This window comes from Cyanistes caeruleus, chromosome Z (assembly GCF_971803275.1).
Source record: "Cyanistes caeruleus chromosome Z, bCyaCae1.hap1.1, whole genome shotgun sequence".
Classification (NCBI taxonomy): Eukaryota; Metazoa; Chordata; class Aves; order Passeriformes; family Paridae; genus Cyanistes; species Cyanistes caeruleus.
The window spans coordinates 55,718,694-55,745,749 of record NC_141732.1 but is presented as its reverse complement, the minus strand read 5'-3'; the positions used below and the strand labels follow the sequence as shown (position 1 = coordinate 55,745,749).

Here is a 27,056-nt window from a genome sequence, read left to right as displayed (position 1 = left end):
CTTTCAGATAAATTAAAATCCTTACTTCAGATTCCAGCATCGATATGTGTGAATCAGGAGATTGCACTACTGGGTCAGTCAAAACATAAACTGAACAATAAATTTTAATCATTCATCAAAAATTGGAACGCAACATCTATATTTCAACAACTTTATTAACATAGTCAAGCAGTGATTAACATTCACATCTATTATGTCACATCATACAAATGTAAATACAAAATTACTACAGTACAATATATATTCTCTGCATGATCCAAAATATTTGGTGGCCCCAAAAACTCTTTTAAAATTCAGCAGCTTATCAAAAATTAAAACCATATTCTATTTAAAATGAAGTTCTGTTAGCACATAGGCAGACTTCAAGAAGTATCACTCAATTTAGTACAGTTTGAGAGGTTGCAGGAGGATATGTTTGAAGGAAACATTCCAACATTGTGGCAGATACAGAAACATAAGATTTAAAGCTTTCAAGCAAAACTTATACAACCTAAGTTGTCAGCAGAAAGATCTGGTCACCTTTCATTTAGAACTATTTTGTGTACTTCATCCAATTTAAAATTTTAGAAGTCTCTAGTATCACTAAGTCAGACAATGAACAACATATCTACCTCCTTCCACAAAAAAAGATATTACACTGCAGATTTCAACAGCCAAATAAACCTCCTTATGCCAATCTTTTTATTCTCATTGCTGTCCTCACAAAAAACACCCAAACATTCTTAATTTTGTTGCTCACCCGAAGTAAGGAAATAGATACCTAAAGAGAAAGTAGCACAACAAAATAAGTTTATAGAAAAATGATACTATACTGTAAGTGCTGAATTCTTTGCAATGTGGATTTGGCTTACTTAAAGCATACTGTAACACCACACAGGGATTCATCCTATAGAGCCATTTCAAACTTCCCTCATTTATGTACATTCAAGCAAGTATCACTATTTTAGCAGAATATACAAGGCAAGCAAGAAGAGCACTTGCCTCATTTCCCCATTTAAAACTGGCCTGCTCCAACCGTTAAGTGCAAAGAGCAAGCATCAGTGGTAGACAAAATGCAGCTTCTACTAGAGAATACATAGAAGACTATGGAGACAAATCATCCTGGAGAATGCACAGGTGAATGATATATATAGCTACTGAACAAGCTTTATTTATTTAAGGTGAGGTTATGTAATATTATAACAAATACGTGTGCAAACTACATCAGCATCTATCTGACATTAACTGCAGGAAGTTTTGCCATTTCACTGTAGAGCTTAACCCTTATCTAAGATAAAAAGTCACACTTTAGACCCTATAAAAGCTTTATGCATCTATCATCCTCATGAAAGACATAGTATGGAAGCAATTAGAGTTAAATTACACCTTCTTTCCTTGAAAAAATCTGAAACAAAATCTTTTCAACTTAATGTTGCATTTAAAGCATTTTAAAACAAATATTTCAGTTGTTTGAATATGGATGCATTCTCCTTAAGGGAAGAATGCTTTTGCACGTTATCTGTTAATACATTCAATATGAATAATACAGGTGAAGCAAAAGTCATTATCGTCCCACAGTAGATGGTTAATTTAGAGTAAGTTTAAGACAAGAGGAGCTGCCTAAATGAAATACGTAAACTGATAAAATTACAACACATCTTTATTAGCATGTGTTCTGAACAAAAAGGGTACAAGAGTATTCACCTGAGATAAAGCTAGTATTTGAATATTTCTAAGTAGAGTGAGTTTTGCTTGAGGAAAGCCACTTGAAGTTTAAAATATACATTTTACTATTATACAATATATGCAGTTTAAGTAATTAAGACTGATGCTAAACGTAAAAGTCCTAAAAAAAGAAATCACAGTGTGTATCAATATTATTAGTTACAAAATGTATGCTACTTCATAACTTTTAAAAATTATACTGATTACAAATTTTAACCTATTCTTCTAAAAGTGATCTGAGTACAAGCTTCAAGTAGCAATGAACCAAAGCATAAGAATTAGCTTCTTACAATTTAAATATATACATACTCACTGATTGAGAAAAGAATCAAGCTTTGGAAAAAAAAATACAAAACTGATTATTTTTGCTTGCACTGGTTAAAATAATGAACTAGTCTAATCTAATTCCAAAATGAAATGAAAATGAAATGAGCAGTTTCCTGACTGTGTTATGAAAAAATTTAACATTGAACTTCACTTAAGACTAATTTAACAGCAATTTTGAACTGCCAAAAAGATATTTATAAGGATTTTGAATACACTTTCTGTTACCAACTTAGGTTGATCAGCAGCTTTTTTTCACTCTCAGAATCCTTCAAAAAGGGAAACTCAAAACAGGAAAAAGGCATATATAAAAAACAGTAAACACTGACCTCCTGAGGTTCCTACAACAAAATTATTCAAGTAGAAAATCTACACCATTACGTAGCAGCGGCTATTTCTGTAGTTTAGCACACTAACAGCACTTTTTCAGTGTGTAAGGAGCAAATGAAGTAAGCCGTGCTTTTAGCATGCCAAGAGGCAAACACTGGAATGTAACAAAGACGAACTCACAATTCTACCAGTACAAACATTCAGTCAACATTCATGAACTGTCAAGACTACACCACAAGAATTAAGATGCTTTTTATATATCCCATGATGCAATAATTCAGTTTTAAACATTAATGCTGTTTCGGAACTTCTCTTACCTCACATTCCACTAGAAGGCTTCTGCAAATCTCTGCGCTATATTATGCATTAGGAATGTGGTTTATTTGCTTTAAAATATACCATGACAGAACTTACTGATACAAAAGACTACTTTGTTTATTCCTGTACTGGTTATTCCTGCTCTTTTAAATTATTTTCCTTGCTGTCACACCAGATCAGTTCACGTCTGTACAAATATGTATTAGAACAAATATGTACGAAAGTGGCATCCTAAGATAATCCAGGGTGAGGTGGATTGGTTTTACTTGGCTAAAGGGGCTTTCTAAAATTTAAGTTAAACCCAGATTTTAGTTGTTATGCTACTATACTTTTTGGGTAGGTTTTCTATTCTACAAACTTTTTAATGTCATTTCTCTGTAACTCTTCCTTAATGTTCAAACACACCTAAAATTAAAGCAAGTTTGGGTTTAAAATAATACCCCACCTTGCTAAATGTTGGGCTTGGGATAATCCCTTTCAAAATTAAAGTTTTTATTGAATTTTACTGATTTATATCAGAGTTATTAGTTGAGAAAGTATTTTTGGTCTGCTATCAAAGTAATGTAACTTGAAAGCAAGTTATCACATGCAATTTTGATCAAATTCAGTAAATACTGAATGTACTGGCATCATCAAACCTATTTCATACAGTACATGTCCGAACTAGCTTCAGGCATAATCCACTAAAATTTGCAAAGCCAAAAAAAAGGGGGGGGGAGGGGAACATAAAACATGCATGTGATCATGCACTGAAGGAAAAAAAAGTCTACACTCTTTAAACAGCATTTGTAAGTTCACACTCACACAGCTCAAACTTCAGTGCAATGGCTAAATCATTCAACAGTCAAAGAACAGAACCATGCGAAGAAGAGCAAGTTCTTAAAAAAGCCCCAAACAAAAAAAAACCCAAAATAACTCAAACCAAACAAGAACAAAACCAAACCAAACCAAAACCAACAAAAATACCCCTAAAACCCCAAACCAAATTAAAGAAAAATAAAAACAAAAAATCCCACAACCCCCAAAGACCCCCCCTAAATACAAAAAAAAAAAAAAAACCAAAAAAAAAACCCCAAAAACAACCAAAGGAGAAAAAAAAAAAAAAAAGAAAAAAAAAAAAAACCAAACCAGAAAACACCAACTAAACCAAAAACTGTTATCCAGTATCCATTCTGCAATGCAAAGGTGAGAAACTAAATCTACAAAAAGGCTGTTATGGCTTAATTTCGTTTTGCAGATTAATAATGCAGCAATTGAAAAATGGAAAGGTGTGGCTTCACCTCTGACCAGCAGAGTTAAAAATCTCTCCATTTTCCTTTATCATCATGGGATACTCTTTAGGCAATCTAAATTAATAAAGACTTGCCACTTCCAGATGGACACAAGATCAAGTGTACCAGTTACGATTTCACATTCACAGTACATAAGAAAATACACATGGAAGGAAAAGTAAAGAGTTAACTTAACAAGGATTTATTCACAGGAATACATGTAAGTAGAGAAAAAAAACCACAACAGAAAAGCTAAACAAATGAAATGAAGAGGATCCAAACCAACTTTCACTCTGTAGCTTTAAACTTGCACCCTTGTGCATAGAATTACATCACAAAGGGCCACCAACATGCGCCGATACAGTGTAGATACCCTGCATTACATCCATTAACTTAAACATCTCTTTAAGATCATGCTTTGAACAAAAAGAAAGCATAGAAGGTAATACGTTGAGTGGGAATAAACACAAATATAGCAATCTTGTCATCAACTTCTACAATTGTCTTTACGTGCCAACTAACATTTATGCAGCCTTTAACGGGTCTTACCATGTAACTCATTTTAGAGATTCTGATAAAATCACTAGTATATAACCATGCAGAAAGCACATCACACTGACAGCACAGAGGCAAATATTTTGCACAGCTATATCAGCTTTCCACATTGTGCAGGTTACACACAATACAATATCAATCTTATTCTTAACAGATCCTAAAAAGGTATTTCAAGGCCTAATTGTTAACTACAGTACTTTATATCTATATTCTTAATAAAAATAAATTCCACTGAATCTTAAAAAGGAATTTTAAATGCAGGGCTATATTGAATTGGTAAACTGCAACACAAAACTGGCGCAACATAGGTAAATGTATACCAATTTCACTCTATTTGATGCAAGCATGCTACTTTCCCACTAATTAAAATTACTTCTGATCACTATGAGCCAGAACGCATGCCTGAACCTTAAACTGCAAGTTAAGAATAATTCCTTACTCTAGAAATCAAAACTAACAAAGTACAATAATAAAATCATATCCACTACCTTGGTTGTTTTTCTTAATGCAAAAATTAAGATGTCAATCTTTCCTTTGCAGTGTCCCTCTCCTTACCCCAAAAATGAAAGGAGTGACTTATTTGGCAGCTTGCAGGTTGCTTCATTTTATCCAAGTTAACCTTTATTATTTTATGATGGGGTTTCTATACTGTACACCACAAGTGCCTGTTCCTAATACAGACACAAGCTGCATTTTAACTGTACTAACTTTGTTTGTGTAGTTCTTCATTAACATGCAAATACCTAGGAATCCCATCAAGCAGGATGAAATAATGTAGAAAACCCTTACTTAAAAAAACAGAAAACAAAAAAGAAAGCCTTTTACTGTTTGTGACCCCCATTCTTAGGTTTCCTTTATTGTGCGCAAAATATTTTTCCTCTTTACGTATCCCTATAGTTCAATTATATGGTTTCTTATTTTGGTACAAATCCCCACAATATTCCAGAATGTGCTGTTTTGTGACTAGATTCTTTTTTTTTTCTTCTTCACATCCAGTGCAGAGGTGTAATAGGAGACAGATTTCCACCCACAAAGGCTCCAGATGTTAAAACATTTCCCAACATCGACTTAATACAGTGACGGCAACACCTCCCTCCCGCCCCTCCCAGTAGGGTTGGGATTGTACTGTATTCCCTACTGGTTTACCCTTCCCCCCAGTAAAGGGTAACATTTTCCCTGGGTGCAGAGGCTCCCTCATAGTCTCCCAGACTGAAGGACCTGTAAAAAAAAAACATAACAGTGTAATTAAATCTTACCTTGAACCTCTGGCAGATAGGTACATAAACTAAGAGTCCTTTTCAAGCACTAAGTGCCAACCTCTAACTTAAAAATGGATTTATCCCTAATGTTCCCTTATAAGTCTGTTAAGAAACCAGCCCATGTGTATCAGATAAATTATTATTCATGAAACAACAAATGCTTTGAAGCTACATTGCCAGTTCCACTATTGTGCTAAACTCAGACTGAAGATACAAGCAGCCCTATGTATTCTAACCAGTTTTCCCATTTTTAACACAAAATTATGAGACAGTTATGACACTGAGAAAGAATAGTAAACATATATGCAACTGACCTAGCAACTTCCCTTTTGAGTGGATTAAATAAGATAGCCATAGCTTCTCTGCAGTTGAAACTAAGAACAATGGCAGATTTTTTCACTTTGGTTTCCTTTTCATCAGGAAACCCTTATGCCAGAACTGAAATGCCCTCTTTGATAAGTATGTAGCTGTTTTATTTTTAATCCATTGTTCTGATCAAACATGTAATGCAAATAGGATGTTTCGTAACACTGACTTTGAAAAAATCTTAGGCTAACTTTTAAATAGCTGTCTGTTCCAACACTAAACAGAACAGCATGACACACACTCATAATTTCAGTATAAAAATTCTACTAGAATTATCAAATTTGTATAAAAACTAAAAGAATAAACTAATTCGCTCTCTTTTTTGGGTAATATAATAATCTCTTCACAGTATCACACATGGGAAATTTGCTCTATACAGCACATACATGTAGCATACAAAGCAAAGTGGTGTAATACCAGAGCTAGTCTGGAATGCATTTTCACTCTTCTTTGTCAAAGCTGAATCATTCTCCACACAGAAGTGTCTAACAATTCTGAGTTGACACACAAAATGGAACATGGCAATAATAAATATATCAGCCTTCCCCAAACATCAAGCTTTAAAATTACTACAGTTACTGTAGTTACTAACATAGCATTCTTTATTCAGAGGAAAGATAATTTATTATGTAGTTAGGCCATTAGACTTCTCATAGCTACTGTGTTAACAAACCTGCTCTTTTATCCTAGAAGAGCATTCCCACTTAGACCACACCTGCCATCTATTAACTCATAGTATGTAAGGTAGCCTGCGTACGAAGTCATCTTTAGTACGATGACTTGAGGATCATATTCATCACTGTCTATTAAACTTGAACAAGCACTATGTTATACCTATATACTATATATATACACTTATATACACTTTCAACTTTTTTGATAAACTATTGTGTGTATCATAGACTCAGTTTTTCTTTCTCTCTCTCTGTAACAATAAAAAAAATCAGACAAATGCTTTTGCTACAGTCACCATTTAGGTATACTATCATCCCTTCTTTCTTTCCGTCATACAGGAAGGAAAGACAGCTCCTCCAGTGTAGGTCAGCAATTCTAGACTGATGAATTAATTATGTTTCATACAATGCAAACAAGGAGGAAGTCTCAGCTCTCTTTGGCAAGCAAGACTCAAGTGCTTACCTCTAATTATGGGACTGCAGCTACAGTGCATGAGGTTAAACTCCATAGTAAGCTGCAAGGCGCTCTTTTAAGGGAAGAGGAAACTGGTCAGAGAAACGCCTCCAATTCTCATCCCCAACTTGATTTTTAAATCCATGAAGAATCTAAAAATGAGAAAGGATAAGTCAAAATAAGCAAAAACCAGAGGGTACATTCTTTACTCATATGCAGTAAGCCACAAACTGCTGAGCTGTACATCTGGCAATTTGAATTCTCCAGTATCATACTGAAGTGCTACAAAGAAGCAAAGGAAGTAGAACAAGGTCTTTCTTAATGTGTTTCTTTAAAGGTGACATAAAGAATATAGCTACCCACAGAAATTAGTGTATATATATATGTATTTATATATTTTTAATAGGTAACTTAAAACGTAATGTTAAGCCACTTCAGAACATTTATTTATATTTTTTTTCAATTCATTTTCCATCCATCCATCCATCCATCCATCCATCCATCCATCCATCCACCCACCCACCCACCCATCCATCCATCCATCCATCCATCCATCCATCCATCCATCCAGTTAATGTATTTTAAGACTACTGTGACACATTTATTTTCTAAGAAACGTGAAGTATATTCTGGGAAGTTGAGTTAAATGGCAGCCAGTTTTGGATAGAATGTCAATTTCTAGCACAAATATAAAATCTTTGAGAACTCCATTTTCTACACAGAACCTGTAAGACAACTTCATTAGAAATGAAGCTCTTAAAATCTTCTTTGTTTTGAAAGAACAGGGATCTGCAGTCAATGGCAATCAAAAGCCAGTGAAAGAGGAAAACAACTAATCTACAGATTTCAGTCTGAATCTTCTGATGTAATAAACAAACTAAACATGAAATTACACTATCAGAAAAAATCTTAGTATGTTATTTCTTAAAACAGCAAGTACAAGACAAACATCAGAAATTATAAAAGCAGACAAAATTACTGTCCTTCATAGAAAATTATACCAAAAAAATCTAAAGTTTGGTTTTCCCTTTTTACACTCAATGTAACTGAATTCTGGAACAGTCTGTCATGAAGACATCGTCAAATAAAAGGCAACATCAAAATTCTAGCTCATGGTAACAAGTTCATGCTCAACACAAGACTGCCAAGCAGTTTTTAAACAGATGAAGTGGTAATGACATTACATGTACCAGTTAACTTGCTGCTTTTCTCCCTCCCACAAGCAGGCTCTTTCCTAAACCCAAAGAGTCACATTAACCAGCTGCTAAGAAACTACTAAAAATCTAAGAATGCTCTGGTATGACAAAGGTTATGAGTCAGATTTTAACACTGGCAGCTCATCTATCCTTGCTCTTAGAAGTATTTTCTCTTCCAGTTCTAGTACTAAGGAATAAATTATTAAAAAAAACTAACCCAAACCTGGACAAATCCACTTTCTTTCCCTTGTTCCTGAAAGTCATAATTAGTGCTGGAAAAACATCTAATTGGACTATAGCAATCACATATTCATGAAGAAGTAGTCTAAAAACCCTGCATGCAAGCACTGAAGAAAGCTTTGTCTCTTTTCCTGCAAGGCAAAACCCACAAAACCATTTTAAAATTTCTTAAGAAAGCAAGGATGTCCTTATGCCAAGTGACCAAGAACCACTCTGTTCAGTTTGAATGCATTGTATCCTAAACAGGTAACTTGGAACGAATCTGAAAAGGAGAGGTTTAACATGCTGAAGGACTGCTGTAAAAACATGCAGTGAGACTGCTTTGGACAATCATCACAGACTCAATCAAGGCCCTCCTTTTTAAGTTGCAATTGCTGTTTCATTCTGCTGATATTAGAATACTCATAGCCGAGCCTTCTCCAGATCTAATGCTTCTTGGAAGCACACCAGTTATCTGATGTTAACTAGGACACTAGGACAGTGAGATTTCTGTCTTTACTCTTAAAGATGGGATAGAAAAGTTCTAGCTTCTGATTTGATGCCCACACATATCACTAATGGAAGAGTAAGTGCCGATACCAATTCAGGATCCTAATAAGTACTAAAGAATATGCTATATTTTTGCTTGATAAATATCATGAACCTTATTTCTGAAACAGAACTTACTAAAAATGGGGATTTCACTTTAGAACTTGTGAGGTGAACCATTTCTCCCTCGTTTTTTCATTTAAGACACTAGTATCAAAATACACTGTATGGCATTCTGGGTGCAGCCTTTTGGTTTTTACTACTTAATACAAGGTAAAAACTTTTCAATTTCAAAATTCAGACTTTTAAATAAAAGTTAAATAAATAAAAATTTAAACTTTTGTTTAAATTCTACTGACACTTTGTCTAGGGATGTATTCTTGGGGCATGTTAGTTTCTTGAAATTTACTCAACCAAGAGGTATTCTGAGAATTAAGCAATCTCTTACTTTCAGCAGGAGCTAGGAGAAACAAATAAGATACCACTGGGATATTTTTAATCTGAAACTTTTGTATGTCTCCAAAATAAAGTAGCCAACTTTGTGGCAAAGAATAGCCTTCAACTATACAAATCTTGTTTTCTGAAAAAAAAAGTCTTACATGTAGTATAAAGTCCACTGTTCTTCCAAAGGCAGGAAAAACATAGTAGGCTGTACATTATGAAAAGCTGTTTGAGGATCATTATCCCTTCAAAAAACACCTCAAGTGAACCTTGTAACTGCTTACAAGAGTTTGGAATAATCCAAATGCATATAAGAAGATATAGGTTATAAAATGAAGTCAGGATATTCATGTTGCTTTTTCTGACATTTTATGACCATGGAGGGTAGAGAAACCTCCATGACCACAGAGTAAGTGCTAGCAGTGAAACAGAAAGAAAGAAATGAGAGGATGTAAAACAACCACCACTAGAACACACTGTTATCTTGGCAACCTTACCTTACAGAACATGTCTCGAAGATCATCTTTTGGGCTAATCCACGATGCAACAGCATCACAAAAAAAAATAAAGTCCTACAAGATTAAATAACCATACAGGTTAGAAACATCAATTTATACATCTGAAAACAACACTTGATGTTCATTCTGTGAACATCACAGATGGTCTTTGATCCTAATTCACAACTGCTTTTGCCTTTATGTATTTATTTTCCAGTTAATTCAGACAATGGTAAATTACTGTATTTGTATGAAATAATATGTATTATTGTATGAAATTGCTGAGTGTCTATAACTAAACTACAGTGTAACCAACCCTAACTCTCCCCTCTGCACCATACTAGTATAATTTTAATTCTTTCAATACACATACAATTGCAAGATCTACTTAGTTTAGTCACAAGCAACAAATGCATCTCTCACACATTTCCATTTAGGGAAAAAAAGCTGTTTTATTTCTTTAAGTAGGTTTTTTCTGAGACATAGAAAACATTTATCATACAGGTTCAAAACTAAAGCCACCTCAAAATCCCTCTACTCCAGACATCTGCTGTTATGCTTTACCTCCTCCTACACCAATAGAACACCAGTCTTCAAAAATAATGTTGCTAGTGCACATAATAGGAGCTGGGGATGATGACTAGAGAGGAGGGGTGAGTTAATGAAAGGAGTCCTTATTTAACCCCTCTCTGTAACCTACATGAATGAACAGACAGTAGAAGACTGAAATGCAAAGTACAGAGTAAGACTAAATGAAAAGAACTGAAAATTTCAAAGCAAGGTAAACATCCAATTTTTGTGAAGAAGAATTCCAGAAAGAGAAAAGGGAAAGATCAATTTTATTTTCCTCTTAGGAAATATTACATTGATACAGCTTTACTTTAGAGGTGTGGAGACTAAAGATCAAGTCATATTCTATTCTTCAGTTGTACCATCTATCTTAAAGAGATGCTTGTTCATTGTTCCATTGACTATTTGAAAAAATTACCCAAAGTTGAAACAGAATCTTCCCTACTCAAGTGTTAAGAACAAAGGGGTGGTTACTTGTTCTGTTTCTTGTTTTGAAAACCCAGGTTACATCTGGAAAATGTTTAAGAATATAAGTTTTTACCTTATATTTGCATACAGATCCTGACCACAACCTGTCAGAAGTCTCAAAATACAGTTATTATAATCTAAGTTCATTGTTTACACATTCATTGTAAGTAAAAGACAAAAACTGATTTTATCAATAATTCTCCCCTTTTCTTTTTAGATGACAAACACTGAAGCATCTTGATATGGATCATTCACAATATAAACATTTTGGGCTCCTTGACCTTAAAATAAAGCTACATCATGTACTGCAGGGAATCTCTTCAAGGTAAACTTTTTCATATTCCACACATAGCTTTCACTAGGTTTCACATGAGTAAAGAAAAATTAGCATCTATTAATGTATCTTACTTGGACTACTCCACTGGGGTTGACCGTAATCATGGTACATATCCCACGGAATGCTGAATCCTTTTCCTCATTGTCTCTTATGTTTCGCAGAGAGGTACACCTAACGAATTGGAAAGGAAAACTTAGATAACTCTATTACTTTTCTTCAATCAAGTCAAAACTAGATGACAGTATCTGATGGAATAAGTCACACTGATAAGACAATCTGAAACACAATTTTGAACACTTAGAAAAGTACTTGTTGCACACATTTTTTACTAGCATAATCCCATTAGGCATCACCTCCAGAATCTGGCTTTTTTGTTACACTGTAGTCAGAAAGTGTGACCTCTATTCCATTAAATACAAAAGAAACATATATCTGAAATACTTATATAAACTATCATTATTAGAAGCGGAACAGAAAATACTGTCACAGTATGAATTATGTCAGATACCACTTACAGAACAGTTATTGAACTTTAACAGCAGCAAGCAAGCTATTTTATACGTTACAAATCTATAAACATATATTCCTTAACAGCATTTCAAGCCTCCGACTGAATTTTAGGTAATGCACAGTTTAAATTTTACAGTATTTGCATGCATTGTATTATCATTCTGGTGGATTTTAAAATGCTCTTTCATAGTCAAGCTTTAACACAGCAAGCATGTGACAATCTTATCCCATGCATAAATTAGTCGTTAGCCACAACATAAAGAATACATGACGGCGCTACTAAAAACTCACAAACCTGATAGGACAAGATTAGTCACATGGTTGGCAATGATTAAGGATTGAGATTTTGTAACCAACTGAAAATATATCTAAAAGTGAGATAGAGAGAAGAAAGAAAGAAAGAAAGAAAGAGAGTGAAGAAAAATGAATTAAAAAAAAAAGATTGAATAATACACACCAGGGTCTTATAAACTGCTGTAGCATGGGGGCCACCTCTTGAGGACAAACGTAACCAAGACGACCAATTGTTATTGCTAAGGTAACGCAATCACGGTTATACACCACCAAACGCCAACCAAGACATGAGCAAATGAGGGGGAAGGAGAAAAAATAAAGAAAAAACAACAAATAACTCAGAAACAGAAACCAACAGAATCTGTGTATGATAATAAACATAAGATTTCACCAGTGCTGTTTATTACCACCCCCTAAATAAGAGGCAGCAACATATATGGTATACTCTCCAAGGTAAAAGAAAAATTAAAGAAGTATGAGAGAACACCAAAAACACAATTTTAAATCCAAAGGCGTTCTGATGTAAGCTATCATTCTGTCCCTCTTTAGAGTAATCATTTGCAGTAAATTTACCTCTACACATTCAATGTTTTTACTGAAATGTACTATTAATGGATATTTTTTAAAAAAGAAGTTAATAATTTTCAGTTTTAGTATCAAGTATTCTGAACAATTTACTTTATCCAATATTTAGAATTCAAGGTTTTTATAGACCTAATATATCAGTAAAAATACATTTCCAAATACTTTTACATAGAATATATTGTGGTCTGTCTGAAAATCCTAAATAGATGGAATACTTCTCAAAGAGTAAAAAATGTTTGTCTTTTTCATAATCTCACAGAGAATTTAATTAAAAATGGTTGCTAACTCAAAGCAATTGACTGCAGAACATTAATTCTTTAATCCTTGTTTTTCTCCTGCTCACAAAAGTTTTCCTTATAAGACATACAAGAATCTGACTTCTGATACCAAAGCATAAGGACACGTGAAAAGCAAAATTGTTTTACCACATGATTAGGTATTTTGGTTCTTTGTTCTAAGGGATAGATCAAAGAAAGTATCATTATGCAAATGTGTTTTAATGGTGTTTGCTCAACTCACAAAAGATTAATCTTTAGAAAAAGGAGAGGGTGGGGAATAATGTATCAGAATTACTTGAAGCAAAATACATGAATAATACTAAAATCCAGCAGATTTGTATGAAGCAGAAAAAGGAAACCTATGTTCAAGGGACATACTATGCAACACTCTAATTAACAGGCATTTGTGAACAGTTTCATGAAACATGCAATAAAGCAGATGATGCTTTCTCAAATAAAAGTTTGGTGTAGGATATACTAGCAGTCTGAAACATTAATTCCATGTGATGCAGCTCACTGTTAATGTAGTGATGTTACTCAATTTCCACATACAGTGTATAAATTGTTTTAGTATTTTACAAAACTTCACTGAAGTCAAATAAAAATACAATTTTAAGTTTAATCTGTAAATTCTTACAGCAACAGCCTGAACAGGGAATAGAAATCTCTGTCAAAGTATGTTTTCATAATTAATTACACAGCAAGCTACTGCAAAACCAGTAATATTCTTGCACATACTAGTGGTACACAACAAAATATCCCACAACAAACTTATTATAAGTACACCACACTCAACATTTATTTGCAGTTATCCATCCACATTTAAAATAACTACTAAGAGAATTAAAAAAAAAAATAAAAAAAAAATAAAAAAAAATCTGTGTTCAGATGCTTCCAAAAATTCTCTTAACAATGATGGAAGCATACAATTAACTATTGGATGCCTCTCAGTTACAGGTATTACACAACTATCAGTGCAGAGGATGGAAGTCAGGGCAGGGACAAGGAAAACTTAGATTGTTATAGTATTATACTGTTACACTATTCCATGGCATATTTCACAACTAGGTAATCGATTCAGAATTTTCTTTTCAAAAAGTAGCACCTATAATATGCTGTAAAACTAAGTGAATTTTCCTTCAAGTTCACCTTCCATACTAATAGGATAGAGGGGCAGAGAAAGTGCAACTTTTAAGTTTAGAGAATACTGAAGGAAAAATATACTTTTCAAAAAATGTCTCTCCAAATTATCTCTTGCTTTACTCAGAAAGTATAAGTGTACTATTGTATTTGCATCATATTCAATCATGTCAGATATAGCAATGAAACTGTCATTTTCTTACAAGACCATTTTCAAACAGAAGAGAAAAAAAATCCTCAATTAGAAAAATAGTAAATAATAAATCCATCACCTACAAAACAATAAACTCATATCATCTATATATTTTTTGCTCTAGTATGGAAGGTGCTTTTCATACCAGAACATGCCCTCTATAAATGCAAAAGAAACAAGCCTCAGAAATTCCAATTCAGTAAGGCATTTGGGAATCACTCCCAATTTGGAATGCAAAGCCAGAACATAACATATGAATGCCATTATTAGAATTGTTTTCAATAATTTGTACATGTCTAGGTAACAGAAATTAAACATAATTTCAGTTACACTGTGGTAAAACTGCCATCACAGATCTAGATTTTTGTGTGTGATATTTTAAGTTTGTCTCTAAAAAAATGCACTTTTTCATAAATTCAAATTTATTGTTTTATATGTGCCAATTACATTTTTTTCCAACAGTAGACATATATATACAGTACACGTGTAAGGACACGCACACATCAAAATCAGTGAGAAAGTAAGTCCTAAGTGTTACTGCATACATTTGTCATATTTAATACACAAATAAAACCAGAAGCATTATTAAATAGATGATAAACAGATACAATAAATGTTATAAAAAGAGAAATTAATTAGAATCTAGATATATGATTTGCTGCAAGACTGAGACTTGTAAGAGCTTGTGCAAAACAGAGTTGCTTTTGCTTATAAAACCCAAGTACATAACAAAATCAGTTCTGGTGTGGTTCCCCTATACAAATTCAAAAAATAATTATTAAAAAAAATTCTTCTAATTCCCTTCACCATGTACAGGTTATTTTTTGGGTACCTGTGTTCTCTAACAACGTCTTTGGTGTGTTGGGTCTGTTTATTATTTCTACAAGCTGGTGCAAGACCATTGGAATATAAGGCTGCATTTCTATACCTGAAACAACAATTAAAAAAAAAATCAGAAGAAAATGACCATTAATATACATAATGTAAACAGAACACACACACTTAACTTACTAACAAGGACAAGGATCACAAATGTTATTTAAATATTAACATAAAGGTATCACTTTTAAAAAAAAAACACAAAATACCCAGACAAATAATTCTAAATGTGCAGAAATTTAAAGAAAAAATTAAATCTTACCCATCTGGATAGAGATTTCTCCAATTGCCCAGGTGGCATTGTTACACACAGAAATGAATTCAGGATTTAGGTTGGTTCCCAAAATTGGCATGAAATCAGCTAGAAAGAATAATATATTAAAATCTCATCACACAATACAACCATCTTGTCCCATTACTTTAGGATTGTAAGGGGTAAAAAAAAAGGGATACTTAAGAAAAAGAAAATGTAAACCTATTTAAATACTTGGAAAGTGTTATATTTGAATTAACAAGAGCCATATTCCAGCTCAATATTATATCAGATTAACCTAAGGAATTTAGAACCTAAGCAGATAAATGCAAATATTTTCAAATTATGCTTTTCAAACCTTCCTAACAGGGTTTATCTTTATGTAACTTTCATGTAGAAATCTTCTTCTCTCCTTCCCTTTCTTAGGTGAGATGAGAGGAAGAGAAGGAAAAAAACACAGCTGCAAGTACTATTGGTTTTATCATATGATTGAACATACCCCAAATCAACTGAATAACCATATATTCAGCTACCCTTGAAAAAACAACGAAGACTAAAAGACAATCACATCTTTGATGAAATTTTAAGAAACGTGAGTCAAAAAGGTCATTATAACACCTGCCAAATTAATTTTAAATTCCAAGCCTATCCAAGCATTAACTTGGCAAGTGTATCTCAAAAGTGTCTGTGGGGAAAAAAGAGCAAATATTGTGGAAGTGTATCACTGATGCTACTTCCCACACAAATAAAAAACAAAACAGAAAACCAAGTAAAAGCTATTCTCTAGCTCTTTTTTGATTTATGTATTATATCTATTTTCACTTGACAATATATTCTAGCACAACAAAATGAGCTATAAAAATAAAGAAATATGAACTTTTGTACTGTCCACAAAAATAGGAGCATGTTTTCTTAACATACAATTCAAGGGACAAAAGACTACAGATTCTTGTTACTAAAGGAAAATTACTATGTACAATACCATAAAAAGGCAACCCACAGAACAGAGAGCATAACAATGGCTAATACAACCTCTCAGACATTTGCAAAACAAGTTATTAAACGTGTAAAAGAAACCTACCGATGCAAGGTTTGACATGCTGAAAACATGCCTTTGTCAGGTCACCTAACAATGCAAAAGAACTCTGCCGTACCTCAGGCATTTTGTCCTAAAGAGAGGAAGAAACAAATTACAATTCTAGAAGAGTTTCTAATTTTCTGAATAAAAATAATGTGTGGATCAAATAGCTTACTCATCTCACCTGCATGCATTGATACATTAGTGTCAGGATATTGCTGCGAGCCACTAGCTGTTCAATGTTGCCTCCAAGTCCTTCAGCTAAACCACTGAGTAAATCAAGAGCCACAATCATAAAATCTTTATCTGGAGCCTCATATTGGTCTGGCTGAGCATTATGCAACTGCAAAAAATAAGTACACATTTTCAAAATTACACCAGATTTTCTCAGGAACATACATAAAAAAGTTGCAGAGCTGCACCTTCATTTAGCTATTCAATTTCCCCACACACCTCTAATTTTACATAGTTAACACTTTGGTTTAAGTGAAGTAACTTTGGAATAGTTATAGCAAAATACCATGGCTTGTGCAAGTGTCTTCTGCACCAGATTTACACAACGCTGGTACACAGGTTCACAGTATGGAAGAAAGCCAGATTGCAAGGCAGTAGCAACTGACGACAGGCACTGGAATTTAAAAAAAAAGAGGAGAAAGAAAGCAGTCACTACTTGTCCTCATATCTCTGGAGAGCCTTTTACTTGGGAGAGGCAATTTGGAAGATATTAGGATTTTAAGTACACCAACATGTAACTGGTTAAGTAAATACAAACATAGAAAGGCAGTACCAATTTAGCTGAGCCAAGGCAACTATCAGCAAGTTGTTACTCACTCCTGTGTACAACAGTTGAGAAAATTTCTCAGCAGCAGCATCTTCATAAAGGTAGCCAAGAAAATGCATACAAAACCAGTTACAATAATTCAGACAGCACTTACACTAAGCTGCAGTATCTTGGCCATGAACAAGCCCTTATATAACCTAAGAGTTACAAAACTAATTTTTCTAGAGGTGTTTTCCTCTAGAGGTGCTTCACACTCAGCAAGTACAGAGCATTAGACTACATGGCCTGGTTCATACCTTCAGCTTGTCTGACAATAGTTTTAATGGAGGGATGAAGGGAGAGCAAGGAGAGAGAAGACAAGAATAAAAGGAGGATAGAACCCTTTTTTTCTAAAATAATCCTATCAAACAAAACCAAAAATGGCAGAAAAAATCTAAAGGATTTCTGCTAAACCTAAGGACATTAATTCAGTCATAAAATTTTCTTACAACAGTCAGAATAATTTTTCTCCAATGGAAAATAGCTAAAACTATACAGTTTTTATAGTCATATTTCCTAGGAGGAACACCTTCAGTAAAAACACATAATTTCTAAAATAAGCTGATAAAAAATATTCACATTTTAATATTTACCTCTAATAAAGGGAAAAGATCTTTATCTTCATCCTTCAGCATGTTCCACTTCTGGATTAATGGAGGCATTAGCATCTGAATATATTCCTGTTTAGGATGAAAATGCATCAGCTGCTAGAACACTTTACTGCATACCACTTTATTTTGAAGTTAAAAAATAACTGAGATATATTCTACTTTTTCCAAAAAAGGAACAAACAGGTGTACTGTAATTAAATAAATTGTTGCAATTCATAGAAATATTTTAGTACTAGAATTCAAAATTTGTGTTTGATATTTTTTTCCCAATGCACATAAAGTACCTTTACAGAGGGAATTTCCTCCTGCAGGTGTGGTTTCAGTATAGCTGCCTGGGCTATCTATCTGACTGCCACAAGTCATACCGAAAGCATTTTTATATTTACATTGTGGCTCCACATCTGCCATCTGCTTTTCTCAACCATCTTTTACTGCCCTGATGCTACAACCCTATCTCCACAACCACAAGTTCTGAAATTTCTTCCTCAAACTAACCATGAAGAAAGTAATTTCCTTTCCTTCCAGAAGGAGGCACTTAGCCCTCCTATATAAAGCTGGCTTCCTTGGCACTGCGCAGCCACGTCATAAAGACATTAAGCAAGACGCCTCTAGAATGCTCACAGAAGGTACCCAAAGGGCCAAGAGATTTTTCCATGTCCAAAGGTACAAAATTCTGAAGAAAGTCCCACGCTCATGAGGAGCTGCCATTTAGCTTCCTCCTGGTACTGTCAAATGTCAAGGTGGCCAGGCTCAGACAGAGACTGAAAAACAGGTCCTTTGATGGTGTGGGGTCCAGGGGGCAAATAATGCCCATGGAAACCATGGAAAAAACTAAAAATGTTTTTTCCTAGGGCATCTATGTCATTTGAAGCACTACAGAGAAATAAAAAAAGTTTCAATAACTGTCGTAAGATGCAAACAAATGACAAGTACATCTACTAATTAATGTACGCTACATGTAAAAAAAACCCCATCACATTTGCCTATGTTATCTGTGCTTTATCCAAAGGGGTATCTACACTGATATCTCCTCTGAGCTAAAAAACTTGAAGCATGAAGACCATGATTAACAGCACATTTCACAACACACCACTTTTGCTTGTTTACTCAAAATGGCAAACATTTGTGTAGTGGGAAAATTATGTGCAGTCTATGTATTTTATCTATAAGCATGTAGCACTAACATAAGGTACACGGAAATATCAGCCTTTCTGGTTTATAACGTAAAGTGTAGTACAAAAAACACTGAAAAAGTTTTTCAAATATGGCAAGTCCTACAGAACATGAGGTATACTCACTGGTTTATTTAGATGATGTCCTACAGAATCTGCTAGGGTTCCTATAGCATCATAAAGAATGAGCAGGTTTTTATGCTGGTATTTACTAAATGCGAAGACCAAAGTGTCAAGTATATATGCAAGATAAGGAACAAGCTCTGTACAAGCCTCCTCTTCTAGAGTAGCAAAGGCACTAAAGGACAATAAAACAGGTTAGTACCTTGGAAATAATGAAAAAAGACTAACCCAAAATGTCCTACTTAAAATGCCATTTCTGTTTAAACATAAAGCTGTATTGAAGTCCTCAAATTCATGTAAAACATGCTACCAAAAAGGTAATACTTAAATAACTTTGATCTTTTTTTGACTGAACACAGAACCACCCATGAGGATCCAGCTCTTCCACTGTCAAGAACAAAATTCTAAATATTGCCATAAAACTCATCGGATACACAGAAGCCCCCACTTAAAAGAAAAGCATTAGCAGAAAAGTTTATTTTATACTAGCTAAAATAGAAAACACAACAAAAGCTGATTATTTACGTTAAAAATGGACCACTGTCGTTAATGTACACAGTAGCTGCACCCATAGATTTTGGTGCTGCTGTGCCAGTACAATGTAAACATTACCTTGGACCCTAAGCTGTTCACTGCATAGAAAAAGATACAGAAAGACATGGAAAACTAAAAGCAAACATAGAGGATGAATAGTTTTAGCTGCTTGTGGTCAAAGCACACATCATGACATAATGGAAACTTTTCAGCTTGTCTATCCAGTGTTTCAACAGCAGCATTAAGAAAACCCATCCAAAATGAAACAAAACCAAAACCAGCCCCCCACACCAGAGACACTACTTCAAAGAAACATTAAGGAAAGAGAAAAAATTATGGAGTTATTGAAGATTTACTGGCCTAGCTTTGCCAATAAGATTATTATCAGCTTGTCTCTGCACTAAAAATGCATGCGTCACTCCATGAAGTGAACAATCCACTGTGTGCTACCAAATACAGAAACGCAGTTTTTTTAACACAAGAACTCTAAAAGGCTAGCATTCTTCATTTATTTATTTATTTATTTATTTTTATTTTATTATGAAGTATTCTTTCAGAAAGGCATACAACTTGAGCAGGAAAACATTTCAATAAAATATCATTCTGTGTGTCACCAACTAAAGCAGCAGCTTCTTGAAAGTACAGAAGTGAATATTAGACATCTGCTACCATACAGAAGTTATCTTACATAAAAACATCCTGTGGCCAATCTTCAATTTGGTAAACATAAATAATGTATGCAACTATTCAGTGTTGGGATGAAGCTCTTTGTTGTTGTCCAAGAAGGTTCACTGTATTTCCTTACAATTTAAAAAGCTAGTAAATATGTTTTGACTTGTAACAACTCTACATTTTCCTTACAGTGATGTTTCCCAGTTTATTTTTAGCTGCAATAGTAATTTTAGTGAATCTCTGCTCTAAAGAAAGTACATCAAAACAAGAGTATGTCTGATACTGGACTTATAATAATAAAAAAAAAAAAAATCAGGTGTACTATAATTTTAATACTTTCTAGATTTCCTGGTTTCCATGGCCCATTGCATGTCCTTCATAAGCACCACGTGAGGTTATTTAACTACACCATAACACAGCTGTGTTCACCATATGCAGATTTTCAGCCATGCTTTGGACAAGGAAAGCTTGAAGAGAAGTGGAAGACTTCCCTCTGGGGTTTTGTTTTTTGGTTGCTTGTTTGTGTTGTTTGTTTTTTAGGGTTTTGCATTTGGGTTTGGTTTTTTTTTCAATAGAATAAATAGAGAAGTCATTAAAGCTACTCAAACTTGCTAGCCAAGCAAGTTGTTTGGAGACAAAAAGGAAACAGTGTTTAATTACTAAATTTTACTAAGTACATTTCATAAAGTCAGTGTATCTGTTCTCAGGCAAGGATATATATTCCTTTTGAGCAAAGCTTAGCCCAAGAATCCTGAACTCATCACTGTCCTTAGGTACCACTGACATTCAGGGGTGGCTGATGATGATGATGTTTCTGATGTTCAGAGGCAGATATAACTGCTTCTTGAAGAAACACTGAAAGCTTGCTGTATATACTCCAGTCTGATAAAAACTGATACGTAATATTTTTCTTGATGCAATAGGGGATGTACACATTCCATTAATGCTGTGTCCACTAATTGAGCAATTAATTTTCACTTTTTTTAAAGTAGACAAGGGGAAGAAGTGAATCTCACTTTCCAACATCTCGCTTCAAGAGAAAGAAAATATCCCTTGAAATAATCGTAACTGAAATGTTTTGGTAATGCTGAGCTAAGTACAAACAGTTCAAGTAATCCAATGATAGGACAGCTTTCCACTGTAATCAGATCTGAGTTCATAGATGTTTTTAAAAAATGCTAAATTTCTGGTCAATGACACAGCAACTATTGAAAATAAGTGTTGCCAACAGCTAATATAGTACTATAAATTATTTAAGCTGCTGTTCTACACACTCTGAAAACAATGTGCACAAGAGAAATAGATGTCAACTTTTCCCATGTTATTATTATTTGGAAGAAAGTTGCCTCTACTCCAATTTAAGAGAAGGAATACATTAGGAGCTAGAAATGGAGTCATGCATTCACTGATAAGGACATGAAAATAGCCTATGGGAAACAAGCAGTGTCATGGATAGTGATGTTTGCTTAAGCTTTGGCTTACCTGCAGGCAGCTTCTTGTACTCTCTTGTTGCTATCCAAGATACGCTTTAGCAACTCAGTCATTAATGGCTTCAAGTATGTGTCTGGGGGTTGACTAACTACCCAGTGTGCATAGCGACTAAGAGTCCAGCATGTAATGGAGCGCACAAGAGCCTTTTTGTCAGAGAGGCACTGAATAAGGTGAGGGATTAGCTCTGGAAGATATGGAATCATACCCTGCATGCAGCCTGGAAAGAAAAATACAGCTAGTGAAGTATCATAATGAATGAAAAATTATATTGTTTTGTGTTTTCTATGAGAGACATATTTTTAATCTCTTTCACATAGGAACACAATATGCAAAGTTAAAAATACAAGTATTTTAACAAAGCAAGTCTACCTAATTTATATAATGTTCTTAAAAAACCCTTACATAATCAATAATTATAATTATTATATCATAATTGAAATTATTAGACAATTAAATCTTCAATTAAAGTTACATTATTTCCAATTACATTTCTACTTCAGTGCTTCCCCAGTCTCCAGAAATTCTGCTTTATTGAATGTAGTATAGCAAGTACATCCAAAGAGTTTCTAAAGCTGGAAGTTTCTACTTCAGTCTACTCAAGATTAAGCAAGAAAATACCAAGCAGAGAAAGACTGCCTTGACAACAAATTATCACATGAAAAAGGATTCCTTAAGAAATTCAAATTTCTTTGTCTTTCCTAAAATCATACAAATATTGATCAAAAATAAAAGCTGCACCCTTCAAGTCAGCAAGAGAAGTAAGACACTGAAATTTGCCAGAAGTACTAACTTCCACCTTGCTGGACTTCAAATCAAAACGAACTAAAACTTTTCTAGTAAAGTAGTCTAGTTTCAGTAAAAAAAAAGTACGTTCATTAGACAGTGAGGGGAAAAAAAAAGATAACCCAGGCATGAACCTAAATCTACTTCAGCTTGCAAAAGGGACAGAGATGCTGGAACTTCAGGCAAAAAAACAAGCAAGACTGTGAGTGAGTAAGTAAAAAATAATGGAAGTTAGCCTATTTGAATTGGAGGACCACCTACAAAAGTACTTAGTGTACTGAAAGCACAGAAGTGGTTTTCTCCGTTTCTGAAAACACTTAAAATCTAAGGCTAAAATTTATTAAATATTTATCTTCTATGAAATCAAGGTAGTATTTTGAGAGACATCAACAGCTCTATACCACAAAGTTTAGAAAAGGAGAAATAAAAGAAATTATGTAATCTATTTAACCTCCCAAACATGCATAAACTTGAAAATGAAAAATAAAATAATAGCAACCACCCATGAGTAGATTAAGAGAATAACCACCGAAAACAAACCAGGTAAGGACATATACTTGTTTGCATTATTAAGTTCATCCAAGCTACTTTAGAACCAATTTAAAAATCAGCAATCAGTTGCCTTACCTTCAGCAATTGCACCAAGAACAAGGATACCAGATTCTTTAACTACCCACTCGGGGTGGAAGAGCAATTCCTTCAACAGTGGCAAGATGTGTGGCAGAAGTTCATCACGAAATACATTAGCTAGGACATCTAGAGCAGCAGCTGAACATTTCCCTGAAGGGAATTAACAGTGTTAATCTCTGCTTATTATACAAACCATTGTAGTTAGGCAATATAATCCCCTTTTTAACTCTGAGCTGCCAGTGGATTCTTAGTGCACTAGGAGGGAAAATATTCACTACACTACAGAGGGATTCACTGTGCTCCTGTGCAAAACCATAGTTCTTAGAAAGACGTTTTTATTATAATATCAGTTCCTTCTTAATCTGTCATACAGAATTGCACTGGTCTAATTAGTAAGCAATGCTGCTAATTGTCAAGCTATGCTGATGCTTCCTCTCTGTTCAAACTGGAAGTCAAATATAGAACACTAGATATGAAATAGGGCATACAATTATAACTTCCAGATAATACAAATTTTCTCAGATCCAGATAACAAATGTCATTACAGATTTCTTAATTGTTCTACTCTTTCTCTCTTGGATCACAATTCATGAATAACCTCTGCTTTCTCACCGTTTTAATCAAAACCATGCATCACAGGATACCTTATGTCATTTGAGCTCTTTCTCAGAAAAAGTGTATTTAATTCTGCAATCTCTACACACAGCAGTGACAAAAAGAGTATTAAGAATATAAAACTTTTTTAAGAATACACATTTTTCCAAGATGCAGCTTTACAGAAACAAGCATATTGTATTCATATTTTCAACAACAATAATTCTTCAGATACGTCAGCCATAAGCCTCAAGTTATATTCACCTGTTTTGAAAATTTGTGGCCTTGGGGAAAAAGACCTTATGTGGCTATGCCCACATCTCATAGCATTATTCCACAATGAGTTTGCTTGCAAAGCAACTTCAAACCAGATTTGTCAGAATTTCACTAGCTATTTTCTGTCTGAACTGAACTTAGAATAAGTTTGTAGTGTTTTCTTTCCTTATAACATAGCCTACTACCCTCGACCTCCTACGACCCACACAACAGGCCGTCCGAACTCCGGTTTCCTCAGAGCCATCTCCTATCTTCACAACTAAAATACTGTATTGAGAAGCAAAATCCTCACTGAGAAAAGAAATACCTGTAGTGGACATAGGTAGTAGAATGTTCACATGGGAACAAAAAACAAGCCAAACCAAACCAAACACAACCCAATTTTAGAGGGAAGACTGAAATTAAAGAAAGCATTATTAAGCTTGCTCCAGTTATCAATGTGCAAAGCTTTTTTTTCTCTTTTTAAACTGAATTTAAACAAGTGATACAGGATTTTTATTATTTCACACAGTTAAAATTTTAAGTCTGAAAGCTCCATTGCATTGGATCAAATAAATATTTGTAACTCCATCTGCCATATTCAAAATAAGCTTACAGATGGATAGCTTTTGCCAGTACAGTTAAAAAAGTCGAAGTGTCATCTCAAAGACTCTCCCCCTCCAACATACCCACCAATTATGTCAGCAGAGTTATTTTTGAAGTTAAAAACAAAGCCTTGGTATTCCTTATATACCAACTTGTCTTTTTACTGTGGCTCTTGTATTATGCAAGCAGCTCTAGTTAAAGCATTTCACACATTACTTCGACCTACTTAAATTCCAGTCAGAAATAGTATCATCATCATCAAGTTCATCATCATCATCGTCATCATCTTCAATACCATCTTCTTCATGTTGCTGAGCTACTGTCTTCGAACGATGAAAACGAGGCCTTATATCCTGCTCACTATCTGGTATAGCTTCGTCTTCTTCAACATCCCCCTGTCATCAAATTGTTTTATTAGATAAATTAGTCCAACTGTATTGCCTAAGGAAGTTAACAACGTAGTTTTAGTTCAAGATTTTGTAAGTGTATAAAAGATTCACATCTCACCTGAGCTGCTCAACTAAAAAAAATGCCAGTTTCTGTGTTCTACAGCTGCATTTACCAGAAAAGCAATAGGAAGATACAAGCAAGAGAGGTACGCTCACCCCCAAAGTAACCTTCTTGTTAAGAAATTACTCAAGGGGAATGAAATAGAAAGAAGTGACAGAGAAATTTTGACACACAGACATACGTAATGATAAGAAAAGCCAGATATTCAGCATAGAAGGCATTAAAATTAGCTCTGAACGTTTTTTTAATACTGAATTCTTGCAGTAGTTCATGGTAACAGTATCCCAGCTCTGCCTAAATTTTGTGGGAGGGGACTGAAGCAAAGCAGGAGAGCCACAGATTATTTTCCAACAAACACAGCATCAATTGCATTTAGTATTTGCAACACTATACCTTGCCCCAGAAAGCTAATACTCTACTAAAGAGATGGTAGGCTAGGTCTGCCTGTTCTGATCTGAATCATTCTGATTTATAGGTCAGAGCCTAACCAACTATTCCAACAGAGTAAAAGAAACTGATGCTCACCTTCAACAGAATAATATCAATCTCTGAATATTTCATACCATTTACCAGCACAGGTATCAGCCTACAAAGAAATATTTACACACATTAAAGTAACACATAAAATAGCAAACTGGTTTTACCATCATTTTGGTCATAATTCTCACCTCCCAACTCAAAAGAGAAATACCTCAGCCTGATAAAAAGAGATATTACCTAAACCTTGTTCCATGTCGTAAGATTCATCAATACTTTGTGATGAGAAAAAGTAGTATTCCAAATGACAGTTTTTAAATAGAAGTACCCTAATGGCACACTGGATTAACTTATTCTGAAGCACCTTTCAGAAATTACATCTACAGATTTTCAGTACGAGTTCAAAATCCCCTAATACGCATGATAAGTTGACTCTTGCCAACAGCACTTGTCACTTTATTTACTTGTCAATGAAGACACTACCTCATTACTATTAAAGATGGAAGCCTAACTACATTAAGCTCTCCTATTACCTCGTGATTACTTTAGTAAGACAAGCCTTAGACATTGCAGAAATCTTGTCCAATCCATATTAGCATGTACTTAATTATTAAACAGGTTATGGTTATGGAACTCCAACTGTACAGATGTATAGCTAAGAAAGTACTAAGGAAAAAAGTCAAATACTTCCCATTAAAACATGTTCACCACAGCAAAAGAAAAAATGCATAACAATATATAAGCCAAATGAAACTAATAATGACCACGGATGATGCAGCAATGGTGACAGACTCAATCTTGCTATATTTTGCAGGTGAATATTGTTTTTGAAGGTATCAGGGTCTAATACACACACACTGCAATGCCACATTATGTTCTAAACTTTAACTGAAGGAATAGCAAGTATAAACATTATCACTAATTCATTGGCATTTCTGCAGCATACTTTGTGAAGTATATGTTTTGTAAGAAAGCCTACAGGCATAAAACGGAAGAGATGTCAGAAGCCAGTGAAAAGGTTTTAAAAAGATCTCAT

General features: G+C 34.2%; 1 protein-coding gene across 14 annotated transcripts in view; it reads right to left on the bottom strand.

The window, feature by feature from the left end:
• Positions 1–4,126: 4,126 nt before the first annotated feature.
• The window catches only part of TNPO1 (transportin 1), a 70,874-nt gene continuing 47,944 nt past the window's right edge, over positions 4,127–27,056 (bottom strand). For 13 of the 14 annotated variants that reach the window (XM_086866679.1, XM_086866675.1, XM_086866676.1 and 10 more), the window contains 16 exons: positions 26,069–26,129; positions 25,260–25,428; positions 23,576–23,728; positions 22,157–22,382; positions 19,472–19,643; positions 18,156–18,242; positions 17,263–17,370; positions 16,927–17,085; positions 16,746–16,833; positions 15,674–15,772; positions 15,365–15,460; positions 12,500–12,575; positions 11,604–11,703; positions 10,158–10,232; positions 7,265–7,407; positions 4,127–5,720 (listed from right to left, as the gene is read on the bottom strand). In XM_086866679.1, the coding sequence (XP_086722805.1) occupies positions 7,300–7,407; positions 10,158–10,232; positions 11,604–11,703; positions 12,500–12,575; positions 15,365–15,460; positions 15,674–15,772; positions 16,746–16,833; positions 16,927–17,085; positions 17,263–17,370; positions 18,156–18,242; positions 19,472–19,643; positions 22,157–22,382; positions 23,576–23,728; positions 25,260–25,428; positions 26,069–26,129 (1,777 nt within the window). In that variant the 3' untranslated portion in view covers positions 4,127–5,720; positions 7,265–7,299. Of the gene's footprint in view, positions 5,721–7,264; positions 7,408–10,157; positions 10,233–11,603; positions 11,704–12,336; positions 12,411–12,499; positions 12,576–15,364; positions 15,461–15,673; positions 15,773–16,745; positions 16,834–16,926; positions 17,086–17,262; positions 17,371–18,155; positions 18,243–19,471; positions 19,644–22,156; positions 22,383–23,575; positions 23,729–25,259; positions 25,429–26,068; positions 26,130–27,056 lie in introns of those variants that run through there. The other variant, XM_086866681.1, reaches the window with a different exon arrangement.